Source organism: Phocoena sinus, chromosome 6, assembly GCF_008692025.1.
Source record: "Phocoena sinus isolate mPhoSin1 chromosome 6, mPhoSin1.pri, whole genome shotgun sequence".
Classification (NCBI taxonomy): Eukaryota; Metazoa; Chordata; class Mammalia; order Artiodactyla; family Phocoenidae; genus Phocoena; species Phocoena sinus.
The window spans coordinates 75,656,388-75,671,227 of NC_045768.1; the positions used below are offsets into that span (position 1 = coordinate 75,656,388).

Here is a 14,840-nt window from a genome sequence, read left to right on the forward strand (position 1 = left end):
GCTTTCAGAAACTGACATAAGAGGTAGAAAAGAAATCAGTAGGGATAGAGAGGACCTAAACAACTCTATGAACCAACTGGACCTAACTGTAATTTTTGGAATAATCCAACCACCAAGAGTAGAATACATATTCTTTTCAAGTGCACATGGAGCACTCACCAAATACACCATATTCTGGGCCATAAAACAAACCTAAACAAATTTAAAAGACCTGAGCCCCTACCTAAGGGGCTTATAGTATATCTGGAAAGATGCCATATGTGCCAAGGAAATATCAGGAGAAGAAAATAAAGAAAAAAAAAGCCATGAGAATTGGTGCGTCATGTCCTAAAGGATCCCAAAGCAAAGACTACTACAACTTTTACTGCCAGTACCACCCTTTGGTATTTAACCACACAGTGTCTGATTTTGTTATTTAACTTTTCCTGTTTTGATGCATTGTCACCATGGCTGGGATTGTATAATTGTGAGCTTCCAGAGCAGAGACCACATCTTCTCTATGTGTCTCTTCCTACAACAATTAGTAGAGTGCTTGCCACTTCGATGCTCAAAAAAAAAAAGGTTTAGAGTAAATGGGGTTCAGAGAGGGTCAGGTATTTTCCATGGCCATCAACTCCGCTCCAGACCAGAGTGGGTGTTGCCACTTTAACTGTGGTGTTCTGGCTGAAGACCAAGACTTAATCGTTGATGACCCTTCCTTTTCTTCTAGCCACCGTTAGGTGCAGTGGTTTCACGAAAAAAGTTCACGAAAGCCCTTAAGAAGACAGATGTGATGATTCTGGAGCTTCAGTGCCCACAGCCCTGCAAAAGGCAGAGCGCCAGTGCTGCACTGCCAGAAGTCAACACCCCACCCTGTTTGCTCACCTCCTGGAGGCTGTGGTTCACCTGCATTCTGTTTCGTATTTGCCAATGGGTGTTTTAAGGTACATCCTACTGCCCTGGGTCCACTGTCTCAAGGATTTCCCCCTAATCATCTTCATTTGTACATATATATTCATTTCTATAATGCTGAAATTATAGAAATTATAAAGAAAATAAAAATCAGTTTTTCAATAACCCAGAAATAGTAACTTTTAACATTTTGTTGTATATTTTATACATATATAAGTATATAATATATAAATACACACACACACACACACACACACACACACACATATATATATATATATATAGAGAGAGAGAGAGAGAGAATGTATGCATGTGTATAAATTTCATGCTGTCCAAACTGTTGTTTTTCCCAATCAATAATACAGCATAAACATCCTTACATCTTTCCATGTCAGTATGCTTCCATCACAACATTTTGACATTTGTATGGGATTTCTCCGTGTACCATGATTTATATTAAGAATCCATTTTTGTTGGCTATTTAGATTGTTTCCAGGTTTTGATTATTATCAACAATACTTCTGTAATGCCCTCATACATAAATGTTGGGCACATCTTTTATTTGGGCTTGGGTTATATCATAAAAGTGGATTTTCTGGGCCAAAGGATATGCATCTAAGACTTGTTACATATTTGTGATAGTGGCCTCTAGACATGTGGTACCAGCTTATAGGAACATTGTATAAGTTATTTTCCACACCTCTTCACATTTTTAATTTATCCATTGCTATTTTGATTAATCCATCTCAAAGACTTTCAATGTTTTCTGTAGATTATTTTTTCCACATATTAAGTACAAAGGGCAGAGACTAGAAAATGAAATATCAGCCAAGTGCCCTGTTTCTCTGAATATTTTGTTTGCTTGTGTATTGGTTTGTTTTTCTTTCTTGTGCTGCTATAAGTGTGTGATAAATGTCTGCATTTATCAGTGTCATCAAACTTTTCCATTATCTGTCAAAGTTTCATTGCAAATACTTTCCTAAGGTCTGGGCATACCCTGTTGGTGTTTGTGATGTTTGCTACATTTCTCTTTATCTACTTTTTTGCACATTGTGGTCTGAAGATGAACTATGAAAAAAAAGAGCCAACTTTGCAAAAATTGGAGGCCAAGAGACCAGGATTCTGATACTCCCTCTGCTACCCACAGCTGAGCAAGTTACTTAGCCTGTGTGCGACCTTGTTTCCTCATTGCAAATAGCTCTATATAACAATCCAGGGGTAGTGTGGTGGTTGTAGATGGAGAAGAAACCCATAGAAAGCCTTTATTAAATATGTACTTATGCCAGATACTATGTATATATTATCTCATGAATTAGGCATTATTGTCTTCCATTTTAAAGATGGGGAATCTGAGGTTCAGAGATGTGAATTAAATTGCCCTGGTCATACAGAGAGTAAATTACAGCTATAACATGTAATCTAGGTTTGCCTGTCTCCAAAGCGTTCTCAAGGTATGAGTATATAGGTAACGATGGGAGTCTGTTCATTCATTTCTTTTTTTTTTTTTTTTTCTTTGCGGTACGTGGGCCTCTCACTGTGTGGCCTCTCCCATTGCGGAGCACAGGCTCCGGACGCGCAGGCTCAGTGGCCATGGCTCACGGGCCCAGCCGCTCCACGGCACGTGGGATCTTCCCGGACCGGGGCACGAACCCATGTCCCCTGCGTCGGCAGGCAGACTCTCAACCACTGCGCCACCAGGGAAGCCCTGTTCACTCATTTCTTAATTCATTAAGTATCTATTCAAGACATACTATGACCTTCCAGGCACTGTGGTCAGATCTGGGAATTCAGTGGTGAATAAATTAGATATGTTTCCTGCCTCATGAAGATATCAGTCAGCTGGGGGAAAAGAGACATTAAAAAGATGAAGACACAAATATATGATTACCAATTGTGATTAGTACTGTGAAAAAAAAGGACAGAGTGTTGGGATGGAATAACAGGGAAGACCTGATTTGGATTGAATAGGTCAGGGAAGACCTTTCTGAAACTGAGACCCAGAAGATAACTAGGTGTTAATCAGGCAAGAATGGGGAGAGCCTTTCAATATTTCTGGGTGGATGGAGCTGCTGAGGATAGAGAGCTGATCCAGCTGGTCCCCAACAAGGCTCTTCAGGGGATGAAGATGCCCTGATGATGACCACAGCCAGCTTTGTAGAGAAGGGTTGTGGCCATGTCCAAGTGTGTGGTATTTCCTTAATACATTATGTATTGGGGAAAGTCCTGTCCAGACGTGGAAATGGCCTCTCCCTTCCCTTGGAAATCCTGGCATGCCATGCAGTTGTGCAACTTCCCAACCTGTTGCCAATCAGCTCTGCTGACCTATTGGCCTTGCACTTGGTAGTGAAGCTCATATTGTTATTCCTCAACAGGTTCTCCATGTTCTAAGATCCATAGGGCAGAAATCTGGAGCAGAGCATGTCTGGACACTTTTGCCCACAAGTTACCTTCACTTTACACCTGGAATTTACATGCCAAAGATTCAGAACTCCCACATGAAAGTTGCTTAGCCTTTTGACTAGGTGTATAATCATAGGCTCAGGAAATCCAGCAGTACTTGTTATATGGCGTCAATATTCTGGATAACAGTGAAAAGGATTACATGGAATAATATTTCTGGATCCTGGAAGATGAACTTAAGCTACATGGATCTTTGGGATAATGAAGAAATAAATTAAACTGAGCAATATTTCTGGATTACAGAGAGAAGAGTGAAGTTGAGTCACTCAACCTGGATAATGGAGGGAGGAAGGACCTGACTCACAGTTCTGGGTAAGAGGAGATCATTCTGGATGATGCGGAAGGATGAAGCTGGACTGCTTTTGTGGATAACAGAGGGAGGCAGCGCAGGAAAGGATGCAAGGTAGCAACACATTCAGCCTACAAGAACCAGCAAAAAGGAGGGAGCGAGAGCAATGATGGCTTCCTTGTTTGCCCATCAAGCACAAACAGGGGAAGCTGTGCCTGGGAAGGCAGGTGCCCTGGGGTTGGTTTGTTTCCAAGGTCTTCCTTCCACTGCTGCTCCACATGGCCTGGGGCCGGTGGACCTCACAAAGTCCCAGATACAATGTGCTTAAGTAGAGCACTTTGGTGACCCCCTCAGACTTTCACAGTGACGGAGATACAAAGCTAGCATCTTCTTTGAACTGCCCAGATGAAAGATCCTAGGAATCAACCTGGAGATGCTGAGAGTCGGACAGTTTAGTCATTTAGGCTATGAGGTGTTACAATCAGAAGGGAAATTAGTCATATCCAGTCTAAATCCTTCACTTTACAGTTGAGGAAAACGTGGCCTAGAGATGGGAAGTGAATGGTCCAAAGCCTCACGGGCAGATCATGGCAGAACTAAAACTAGAACCCAGAATCCCTGACTCCTAGTCTGGTTCTTTACGGCCAAACTTGAAGCCATCTCATAGGAATAGAGAATGGCGTTCTGGAGGAAGCTTTTAGGACTGAAATCAGAGACAGAATGGAAAGACGAAAGGAAGTGAATACGTTAACACAATTAATGAAAGCCTTCTATGAATTAGACACAGTGCCAGATGTTTTTACGGATTTTTAAACCTCATTTAATCCTCTCAAAAATCCCCTTGATGGAGAGATTATTGTCATTTTATAGCTGTTGAAACTGAGACTCACAGTTTCAGTAACTTGTCTCAGACCACACATGGCTGAGCCAGTATTTGAACCCAGGTCTGCATGAAAACACAGCCTGAGCTTTTTTTACCTTAGCTGCCTGGAAACATCAATTGGTTCTTGAGATCATCACTGATGTGATAAAACCTGGGACAGAAATCAGGCAAGACTAGGAGCATCTGCGTTTTCCTGTGGTGAGTAGGAAAAAGGATCAGACAACTCTTTCCTCCGGCATGAAGGCGAGGTGATGACTGAAGTATCGGCTCTCTATGCTAAAGTCAGAATTCGTATTTTGGTGAAATTGTCATCTGGATAAATTTAGGGTCTCTGATTTCATTGCAGGTATGGTTACCCCAGTGGTTATTTTCCTTTTGGCCTATGTACTCTCTCTGCTCTTATGAATAATATTTTTATCCCAATCTAATCACTTATAGTATTTGGTTTTTACACAGGTTATTTTTAAAATTTTGGATACAATTTTCTTCTGAAAGTAAGTTGGCCAGTAACCACGAAATCCCTCTTAGTATTACTAAAACCCTTCTCTGCCAATTCCTTAAGAAATTAGATCATCTTCAGATGAATTGTTAATAAAAAATTAACGCGATGGCCAGTAGCATGGATATCTTTGGGCTCTTGGCCAAAAGATAAGCCATCTGTGTGTAAGAAAACAGGCTAACAATTTTGGACTCTGGTCTCTGTGGCCACAGTGAGCACTGACCTCACTGTTAATTTCCCAAATTAACTGTTTTTAGGGGTTGTGTTCTCTCATCACGAAAACTTCTCTTCCCAATTCAAACCATGTGGGTGAAAACAAGAAAACAAAAGCCAAAACTGCTCCCCACACCCAAAAACCCCTTCTGTCAGGGCTCCCAAGTAGACCCGGGAGAGCCGTTAGAGGGCTGAGAAGGGCCAGTCATCAGCGCATACCATACATAGGTGGAGGGCTTGTTATTCTCAGTTTCCCGCCTAGGAGAGGATACCCCTATTGTTTCTGAAAGTGCTGACCAGGACCCACACTTCCAACTAAAATTCCTCTATCCCTCCAACAGCAGCAAAAGCAGCAGCAATAGATAAGTGTTTTGATGAATTGCAAGATGGATAGGGCTTACAGTGCCCCCAGCCTTGCTGATACCAAATGCCTTTAAGATACAGCTTTTCCCATCCTAATCTACAAAGGAAACAGGAAAAAGGAACTTAAAACTCCCTGTGCTCAGACAGAAATGAGACTGTTACAGCCCGCTTCTGTGCTGTTCCTTCTTGCCTCTGACTTGTAAACAAGACCTAGTAGGACATGCGAATGGAAAGTCACAAGCCTCTGGGTGTTTGAAAGGATCCTTGGGACCTCATGCACATCTGTGGAAACTGGATGGAGAGATTTGGGGAAGCATGGATTCTTTAGCCGGCTTAGTTCTCTGTGGAGTCAGCTTGCTCCTTTCTGGTAAGGTTTGGCTTTATTATCTTTAAAAAATATATTTTTAACAGTTAGTGATTCTGGGCTCTCTCACCAATGCTTAGTGCTGGTTAACAAGGGGCAGCTGTGGCACAGGGACTGTTTCTCCATGAGTCTCCGTTTAATGTATGTAAGGATTGACGTGGAAAGTCCTTGTGGCATGAACTGATTTTTCTAGAGTTTCTCTTCTGGATTATTGCCCGCTGTGTTACCACAGACTCTGTGAGGACTGAGACACGCTTACCATAGTGCATTATTTTACTGTTCTTCATTCTAGATTGTTTCCTTACTCTATAGAAAAAGAAGAAACCTGGCTTTACCTGCTTCAAAGAAAATCTTCAGTCATTAAAAAAAAAATCAAATTCATGCTGAGAATGATTCAGACCCACTTAAGGCATTGTACAGATTGACATTTTTAATTGAGAACAAAAATGCTTTTCTATAAAGATTTCGTATTTGTATCCTATTTTAATCAAAGCAGTCAAACACTAGGCTTTTTGGTTTTTATCTTATAGTTGGGGTCAGGGAGATTAGGGCTATATAATTTTTGTTTTATTTAAAAAGTATTTGGCACACATATAATAAAGACTTTGTAAAGTCTTTATTGGCCCAATGAAATGAAAGTTTAGGCAATTACCCAGATCACTGGGTACAGGAGAGTAACAAAACCTATTGTGGGTTTAAGGAATGGTTGGCTTGAATGTTCTTAGATTTAGGTTGTCTGTTGTTCAGATTCTCTAGATGGTGGCGTGGCTTATAGTTCACTCACCCTATGAGATACCTATGAAGGTGGTATCAAATCACAGAATACAAATAACAACTATAACGGCCATCAATCTCTCCCCTTCAGTTTGAAAGCATTTGAGTTGTAATGAAAATAGAATTGATATAGGAAATGAATTTGGGAAAATTTACTGAACTTAATGGTGTGGGCTATATTATATTAGTAGAATTTGATCCAAGTATACGTAAGTATCTGCTAATTATTTTATATTTTTCATATGTTTGCAATATTATATTATTAAATATTCAAAAAATTAAATAAGATAACAGAACTGCATGTTTGTTTATAGCTCTTCAGTTTGTTTTCAGTGATCAATTATATTGAGGATTTAATAATATTTTAAGACTAAGAATGTGTAAACTGCTGAAAATGAAAGATTATCTGAGATAGTTTCAGTATGTAGAAATTTTTTATATTCATGTAGAAATAATGTTGATTTCTCCAAAAATATGCATCTTTAAGCCAAATAGTTATCATAATTCCATTTTCGGTTTGCTTTTTTTCTGTGTGACATTTATCAGTAACATGAAATCTGGAACTGCTTCTACATCAGGGATTATAGGCATGCAAAGCCCAGGGGTCCACAGCTGCTCTGAGATACTTTTTAGGTTAAATAATATACACACACAGAGACACACACACTCTGTTCTAATTCATCTTTTTTCCCCATAGTGACCATGTTATGGCACTTTGCAATATAGGCTTAGAAAAGATGTCATAAAATCAAACAAAAAAGTTATGTGGCAAAATAGTTACTCTGTGTCTAAACCAAAAGCACAGCACTAACTTAAGCAGGGTGAAGCCCAAAGAGAGGGGTTTCGTGCTCTTGTTGAAAGGAAGGGTAACACCGGCAAGGTTGGTTTCTGGAGTAGGTCTGTTGTGCTAAATCCTAACTTAGATTTTCCATCTAAGCCTCCATGAATATGAATACTGAAGGCCTGATAATTGCAACAACAAGAATCCAGCATGATTATGTCTACAGGCATAGGATCCCATTCTTCAAACCAAACTCTACTGGTAGACTACAGTAATGGAGCAAGGGGCTCATGACTTATGGCTTTCTCTCTCTAGTCTAGTGGGTTGTTCGTCCTTCCTTTTTTCTGAACAAATAGAACTGAAAAAACTATCATATTTGCCTCAGTGAAGGTGACTCTGGGTGGTAGATGCTAACCCATAAAAGGGTTGGAGGAGGTATGTAGTTTTTAGAAGGCTTCCCTCAAATCCACCTAGATTCTGGTAGATTCCCTTCCCAAGAGCAGATCATGGCCAATACCAGCTTAGAAACAAGTTCTAAGAAACATACTAGATTTTCTCTACTCTCTCATTCTCACCAAACCAGGCTGCTCTCCCAAAGAGAAAAACAAAATAAAACTAGTCACTCTTTCTGCTTTATCATAATATGTCCTTTGTGATCAACATTGATCCAATGTGAAGCCTCTAGCAGCATGCCTTCATGCCTCTTTCCTGTCTCATTTGACATTTTAAGTAACAACCTGGGTTCAGAGATAGTGAATATCTTGTCTGGAGTGGCAGAGGAAATTCAGTTATAAGGTCAGGGAAGTGGTCCCAGATGGAACCTCCTGATTAGGGTTGGTCTTAGAAGGCTAGTTATCAAGTCTGAGTAATCAAGGGTGGAGGCGTAGAAGCTGGGAACAGAGACACACCTGGGAATTATTCTCAGAAGGAGGAGTTTTGTTCTCTTCTCAGATGCTCCCTCCTAAACATTGTTTTTGTTGGGAGCTCTCAGCATTTCCCTTTCAGCCTTACCCTGGGAGAGCTTCCTTCAAGAGTCTAGTCCTTCTAAGACATCTCTCCAGGAGGGAAGAACTCTTCTAAGTTCATCCAGAAGACTATGCTATATCCTTTGGGGGATTCAGATGGGTGAGGTCCAGTTTTTTCTGACATTATCAATTCATCTCCTGGAGCTCTATTCCTAAAAAGATATGTGTGTGATTGTGTCACCAGCTTATTCCCTGTAGATGGCTTATTGGTAAGAGCACAGAATCAGGATTCAAATAGATTTGTCCAGGCTGGAAGGGTGAACCAAACCCAAAAGATAAATAGATAAATGTCAAGTTATGCATTTGGATTCAATAGATAGATGACGTATGTTCAATGTGAGAGAGACCTGGTTTGCTGAGAGCTCTAGTGAATGACATCCAAGTTTTGGTGATACACAAAATTTGATGAATTGCAAGGAGCCAATTTATAGGCGCCAACACAAGCTTTACTTGCTAAAAAGGTAACACATAAGCTGTAACCGTTTGCGTAGTAAAAATATAGGGTCAGAATTAGAGATGGTAATCACTTCCATCTGCTGCTCAAAGCACATCCATTAAACACTGAAGACGCTGAAAAGCTTGACGGCAAACATTGTAGGCAAATGGGAAGGTAAGTGCTTTAGAAACTTCGTCATATGGGAACATTTAGTCAGGAGAGAAGAGATGAAGGAGCAGCATTTTCATGGGTTTCCACATAGCAGACACCGTAGATTGACACTGTATTTTGTCAGGTCTAGGATCCAGGGGTGGAGGGAGTTGCACAAAAGACAGAGTTTGGCTTTGTTGATGGAAACCTTCTAAAAACTGGATCACTATCTCCCTGGGGAGTGAGTTCCCACACTGGAGAGGGTTCGGGCATGGGTTGGGTGATTGATAGTCTTTAGGAATGTGAAAAGAAAATCCTTTTCATTTCACTACCTGTGGCTCCTCACCGACCACTTAGCAGGTAGATAAAGGTCAGAAGAGCCACTAGATCTTTGCCCACTGAAATCAAACTGAGTTTGTTTTCTGAATGTGGACCCAGATATGGTCACTTTATGCTGAATTGTAACTCAGTTAACATGCCTTAGGAGAAGAAAAACCACATGCACCTGTGCTATTATGACTCACTTTTGAAGACACTGCTCTATGAGGCTGAGGTGGATCTCATTAAGAAGGCAGGAGAAGGAGTTAAGAGTATAGATTGTGAAGTCACACACCTGGGATTAAGCTCAAATTGGATGACCATGGGCCAGTTATTTGATTGTTCCAAAGCACAGTTTTCTCATCTTTTACATTTGAGAATACTTTTTTCCCAGAGTTGTTATAAGCATCAAGTGTGACAATGCATGTAAAGTACTCAGCCAGGAAGAACTCTCTTAGTAAGTGAAGCTAGTGTAATCAAAAGAGAAGTGTTGCTGTGAGGACCATTGGGCTCATTCAAGACCAGTCTAATGTTTTCCAGGTGTAGGGGAGTCACTTACTACTCTTAGAAGCATTCTCCTAAAAGACTTCAACATAAGCCAGTCTCTCAAATTTTGTGCTGATCTCTCCCCACTTGACAAGCCAGAACACTTGGCCTACTCTCTAGTGCTTTCCCTCACCTATCCCTGCTCATGGCTCTTCTACTTCAACCAGGCCCATCTCCACCATCTATGCATACTTTCCCCTTGGCTCTTGTTCATGCTGTTCTATCCATTTGGAAATGACACCCACCACGTTCAATCTGCAAACAAAATTCAGCTTAGTTTGCCTAGGCCAACTCTTCCTCGTGTTCTTCCCCTGATTCTGAGTTCCCTTCCCACACAGGCTGTGCCTTTGAGCTTTAGACACATAGGTTTAGGCCAGTTAACCTCTAACATTGTTGACAACAGATATTATTTACTTCTTATTCTCCGTAGTGCATGGAGTTTAATATGCCATAGTAAGAAACTTTTGGTATACCATGGCAGACCTGACAATAAGAGGGATTGTTTGTTGTTGTACAAAGGGCTTTTAAACATTGAAAGGATAACAATAAGAATCAATTTCGTATATATTGCAAGTAGTATTCACTCATATCTTAAAAGGTTGGCTTATGTTAAATATTTGATGTAAATAGGTCAACAGAAGATCCCTTTTTTCCCTTCGGTGTGAAACATAAAATATATACTCACGAAAGTGGGTTTAACAAGATTTTACATAATATTAGGTATTGTGTGATTGTTGAATATTACTTTAAAGATACACATAGTTTTATTCAATAGACATTTATTGAGTTATTACCCACCTTTCATTCATTTATACATTCACTTATCTATCATTTCAATCAATGAAGACATACTGAGGACTTACTTTGCACCAAGTACTGTACCGGATACCAGGAATGAAAAAAAGGATGAATTATTTTTTCCCCTTGCTAAACTCACATCTTAGTAGGAAGGATGACTATAGGCATATAAATTGTAAGATGCTATGATAAATAAGGTAGTAGGGGTATATCAAAATCTAGCTTTTCAAAAGCTATAAAAATGTTTATTGGCTTCAATAATAAAAGCAACTTTAAAATCCAAATTAAACATAAATGGCTAAAAACATAATGTCAACTTCATTAATTGCTAAATTTAGTATGAATAAAATTTATATTGAAAATAATCTGTAGGATAGATTTTCCTCACTTTGCAAGGACTCCTAAATAATAATGAATATTGCCAAAAATTACGGCTAGTGTAGTTATGAGTTACTCATAGCCAAATGATTTTAAAACTAAGTAGGGAAAAGGGAAAAGAGAAGAAAGAACTTCCCATCAGAGGGAGCAGGTGGTGTGAAATAGCTGGGCAAGCTCAGGGAAGCTGAGTAAGTCTGGAATGTAGGGAGGAGGTGGTGACTTAAGGTTGGGTTCAGATCAGGAAGGGCCTCCTAGGCCATTTTAAGTCATTTGTACCTCTTTCTGTACACATGGAAATTTAGTTTGGTGTTTGTTCTATCGTATCTGATTTATGTCTTGGAAAATTCACTCTGATAATAGTGTGAAACATGTATTGACATGGCAGAGAATTAGGCCTGGGCCAGTTTGGCTTCCCAACACTCCAGGCAAGGGAGGCTTAGATGAAGAAGGGGTTTGAAAGTGTTTAGGAGGTGAAACTGTAGGGACTGGTAATTGGTTATATATTGGAGGTTGTGGGAAGTGGGGTGAATAAGCATTGCTCCCGGCTTCTGGTTTGGGTAATGGTTCTGCCATTCTCTGTGTTGGGAAACATGGCAGAAGGAACTGCTTGGTGACAGGCTGGCATGAAGCAAATAATTATTTTGTACATGTTGATTTTGAATTTCCATGTTAAAGGTGGATATTTAGTGAAATTTGGCTCTCTGGGTCTGAAGCTCAGAAGAAGAGGGTCGGGCAAGGGATTGAAACATAGAAATCGTTGTTTATGGTAAGCGAAGACATGAGTTGTATACCAAGACTTATGTGAAAGGAAGAGAAAGAGCAGATAGCCAAGGGTTCTACAAAGAAGCAGTCAGGGAGTTGCCAGGAGAGGCAAACCCAGTCAGATTCCTTCCCTGGGATTTCAGAGAATTGGTGTTGTGGTAGCTAAGGAAGGAGAAAGTTTAAAGAAGGGGACAGTAAGATGGGGAGAGCAGAGCGACAGCCTCTGGGCTTGGCATGGGGGCACCAGACTGCAGGTGTGTTATTTTACAGAGAGCCAGCTGCACTGACAGCGTTACCTTGCCAGAGCTGGAAGGGTGTCAGAAGATCAGCTAGCATCACTCCCAGCCTTCAAGAAAGGGAATGTCTAAAGTTGCCTCCCTTACTTCTGGAATTTTAAACTGATAACCCGATTCCCACCGGTCTAGCCAGACTATTCCTCAACTTGCATCACACGTGCAGAATGTTTTTTAGATTGAGCCTTGTCTGCTTTCCTCTACATCCTTCCCCCACCGCCTCCTTTTGTCCCTTCAGGATTCTGACCATCCTTCTCCTTGTGTTTCTTCCCGAAGGCTGCAGGGGCAGGTGTGGAGACATGGATCTGCCAGATGGGCAGAGTCCTGACTCTTTTCAACACATCTGTTGATTAGAGGGAGTGCGTTCCCACTGCCTAGTGGTGCCATGTGTAACATGGTACGCACGTTACGTAACAAAGAGAGGGAGAAAACCTAAAGATGAGCAAAAGGAGCCCATTAGGCAGCCAGCTGAGGGGCATGTGGGCGGCTGCTGTTTGCTCTGCCTGCCCGGGGCTTGACCAGTGAGGTGTGTGTGGTGGTCACACCCATCTCAGCAGATCTGTCAGCTTTCCCGCTTTTGTTAGAGGGTGATATCATGCTTCCTGGGGGGAGCGCTGGAAGACAATGCTCAGCCACTTTCCTCCAGATACAATAGGCGGAGTCAGGAAGGCAGTATTGACATTGCTGGGGCTGGGAAGGCACTCGCTGCTCCGTGGCCGTCAGATGGTGAACCAACTTAACCTTGGCACACAGGGCCTGGGTTGTGCAAGGCGTCTGGCTCCAGAGCCAAAGGGGACTCCACCCTGGGGACAGGAGTGCTTTAGACATCTGGGAATCTGGGATGGGCTTCGAATTCTGATCCCTGTGTCAAAAACAACCGCAAAACAATAATAGTACCAGGAATAACAAAAATGGCTACCATCTGCCGAATGTCGCTATGTGCCAAGTGTTTAATATGATTTTTCAAAATTCTTCTCCTTTATTTTATTTTTAGTTTTGTTATTATTATTTTTGGCCGCACTGCGCAGCGTGCGGGATCTCAGTTCCCCAACCAGGGATCGAACCTGTGCTCCCTGCAGTGGAAGCATGGAGCCTTGACCACTGGACTGCCAGGGAAGTCCTAATATGATTTTTAACATCTCACAACAATCTCACACAATAGGTATTATTATTTGTTTTGTTTTGTTTTAAAAATACATGGTGAAACTGAGGCTCACAAAGGTTGTGACTTGACTAAGGTTAAAATGTTGTGGACATTCATTATTTGGGACTGCCTAACGTTCCTATTTTTTCAAAAGCCACCATGCTTTCCCTCCATTGATGGGACTGCCAATCACTGATCAGAGTGTACTGTCCATCAGAAGACAGTGGTTGGTTCAGATGGAGGGTGCATGACCCAGTAGGGCCAGATAGACTCTTCTCTGGGAATTTATGAGCAAGATGTTCTCTTTCTTCAGTGAGGACACTGTTTACCTGGAGCCGCCAGCTTCCCTTGGCACTTGAAGCTAGTCTTTGATAGGAAAGAATGATGACAGAGACAGAGAGAACAGAACCCAGACAGGCACTCTGAAATTATCTGAGCCCTGGATCCAATGTTTTTAGATTGGAGACCCATCCCTGCCCCTTCCAGTTATGGGAGCCAGTTGGCTTTATTTGCTTGTGCTATTTTGAGTTGTTTTCTGTCTCTTGAAAATGAATAGTACTGAGTGACCACACTCAGTAGGAATGATGGCAGCAAGAATTAAACTGAGGGCTTCCCTGGTGGCACAGCTGTTAAGAATCCACCTGCCACTGCAGGAGACACGGGTTCGAGCCCTGGTCTGGGAAGATCCCACATGTCACGGAGCAACTAAGCCCATGTGACACAACTACTGAGCCTGCGCTCTAGAGCCTGCAAGCCACAACTACTGAAGCCTGTGTGCCTAGAGCCCATGCTCCACAACAAGAGAAGCCACCGCAATGAGAAGGCTGTGCACCACAACGAAGAGTAGCCCCCGCTCGCCGCAACTAGAGAAAGCCCACACACAGCAACGAAGATCCAACGCAGCCAAAAATAAGTTAATTAATTTATTAATTTAAAAAAAAAAAGAGTTAAACTGAGAATGACCTGAACCCAAACCCTGGACTCTTTCAAACACTTCACTGTGTTCCAACTAGTGTTTCATGGTCACCTCAGGCTGGTTTCCAGAAAACGAGACTGATAACAATACTTATTTGTGTAGATTTAGGGGAAGATTTTAAAAGATACTACTTAAAATTACTTAGTATGGTATGGGTACATGATGAGCACTCAATAAAAATCAGATGTTCTTAAACTGTTTACTTCTAAACAAAGCTGGAGGATCTTATGTCACTTTATGTCAATCTTTTCAAAGCACATCTCCATCCATGAGGGCAGGCAACTCCTATTCTATGCCAGATGGAGCTCCCTGGCTTCCCTTGGGATAACTCAGCATTGGTACCCTAAGCCTGGCCTTGTCTCAGGGACAAAGAGAGAAAAACTTAGAGCTGTGCGTTCTTGGGTTTTTACTAAAAATCTGGAGTGCAGGTGAGGGAATTCCTTCCCATGGCCCTACCAGCTGGCAGGATGGTGCTCCCGACTTTTCTCCTGCCAGCC

General features: G+C 41.5%; 1 protein-coding gene across 2 annotated transcripts in view; it reads left to right on the forward strand.

The window, feature by feature from the left end:
• The first annotated feature begins 5,475 nt into the window (after nucleotides 1–5,475).
• The window catches only part of TEK (TEK receptor tyrosine kinase), a 104,880-nt gene continuing 95,515 nt past the window's right edge, over nucleotides 5,476–14,840 (forward strand). The window contains exon 1 of one of the 2 annotated variants that reach the window (XM_032635333.1): nucleotides 5,476–5,965. In XM_032635333.1, coding sequence (XP_032491224.1) covers nucleotides 5,914–5,965 — 52 coding nt within the window. In that variant the 5' untranslated portion in view covers nucleotides 5,476–5,913. The remainder of the gene's footprint in view (nucleotides 5,966–14,840) is intronic. The other variant, XM_032635331.1, reaches the window with a different exon arrangement.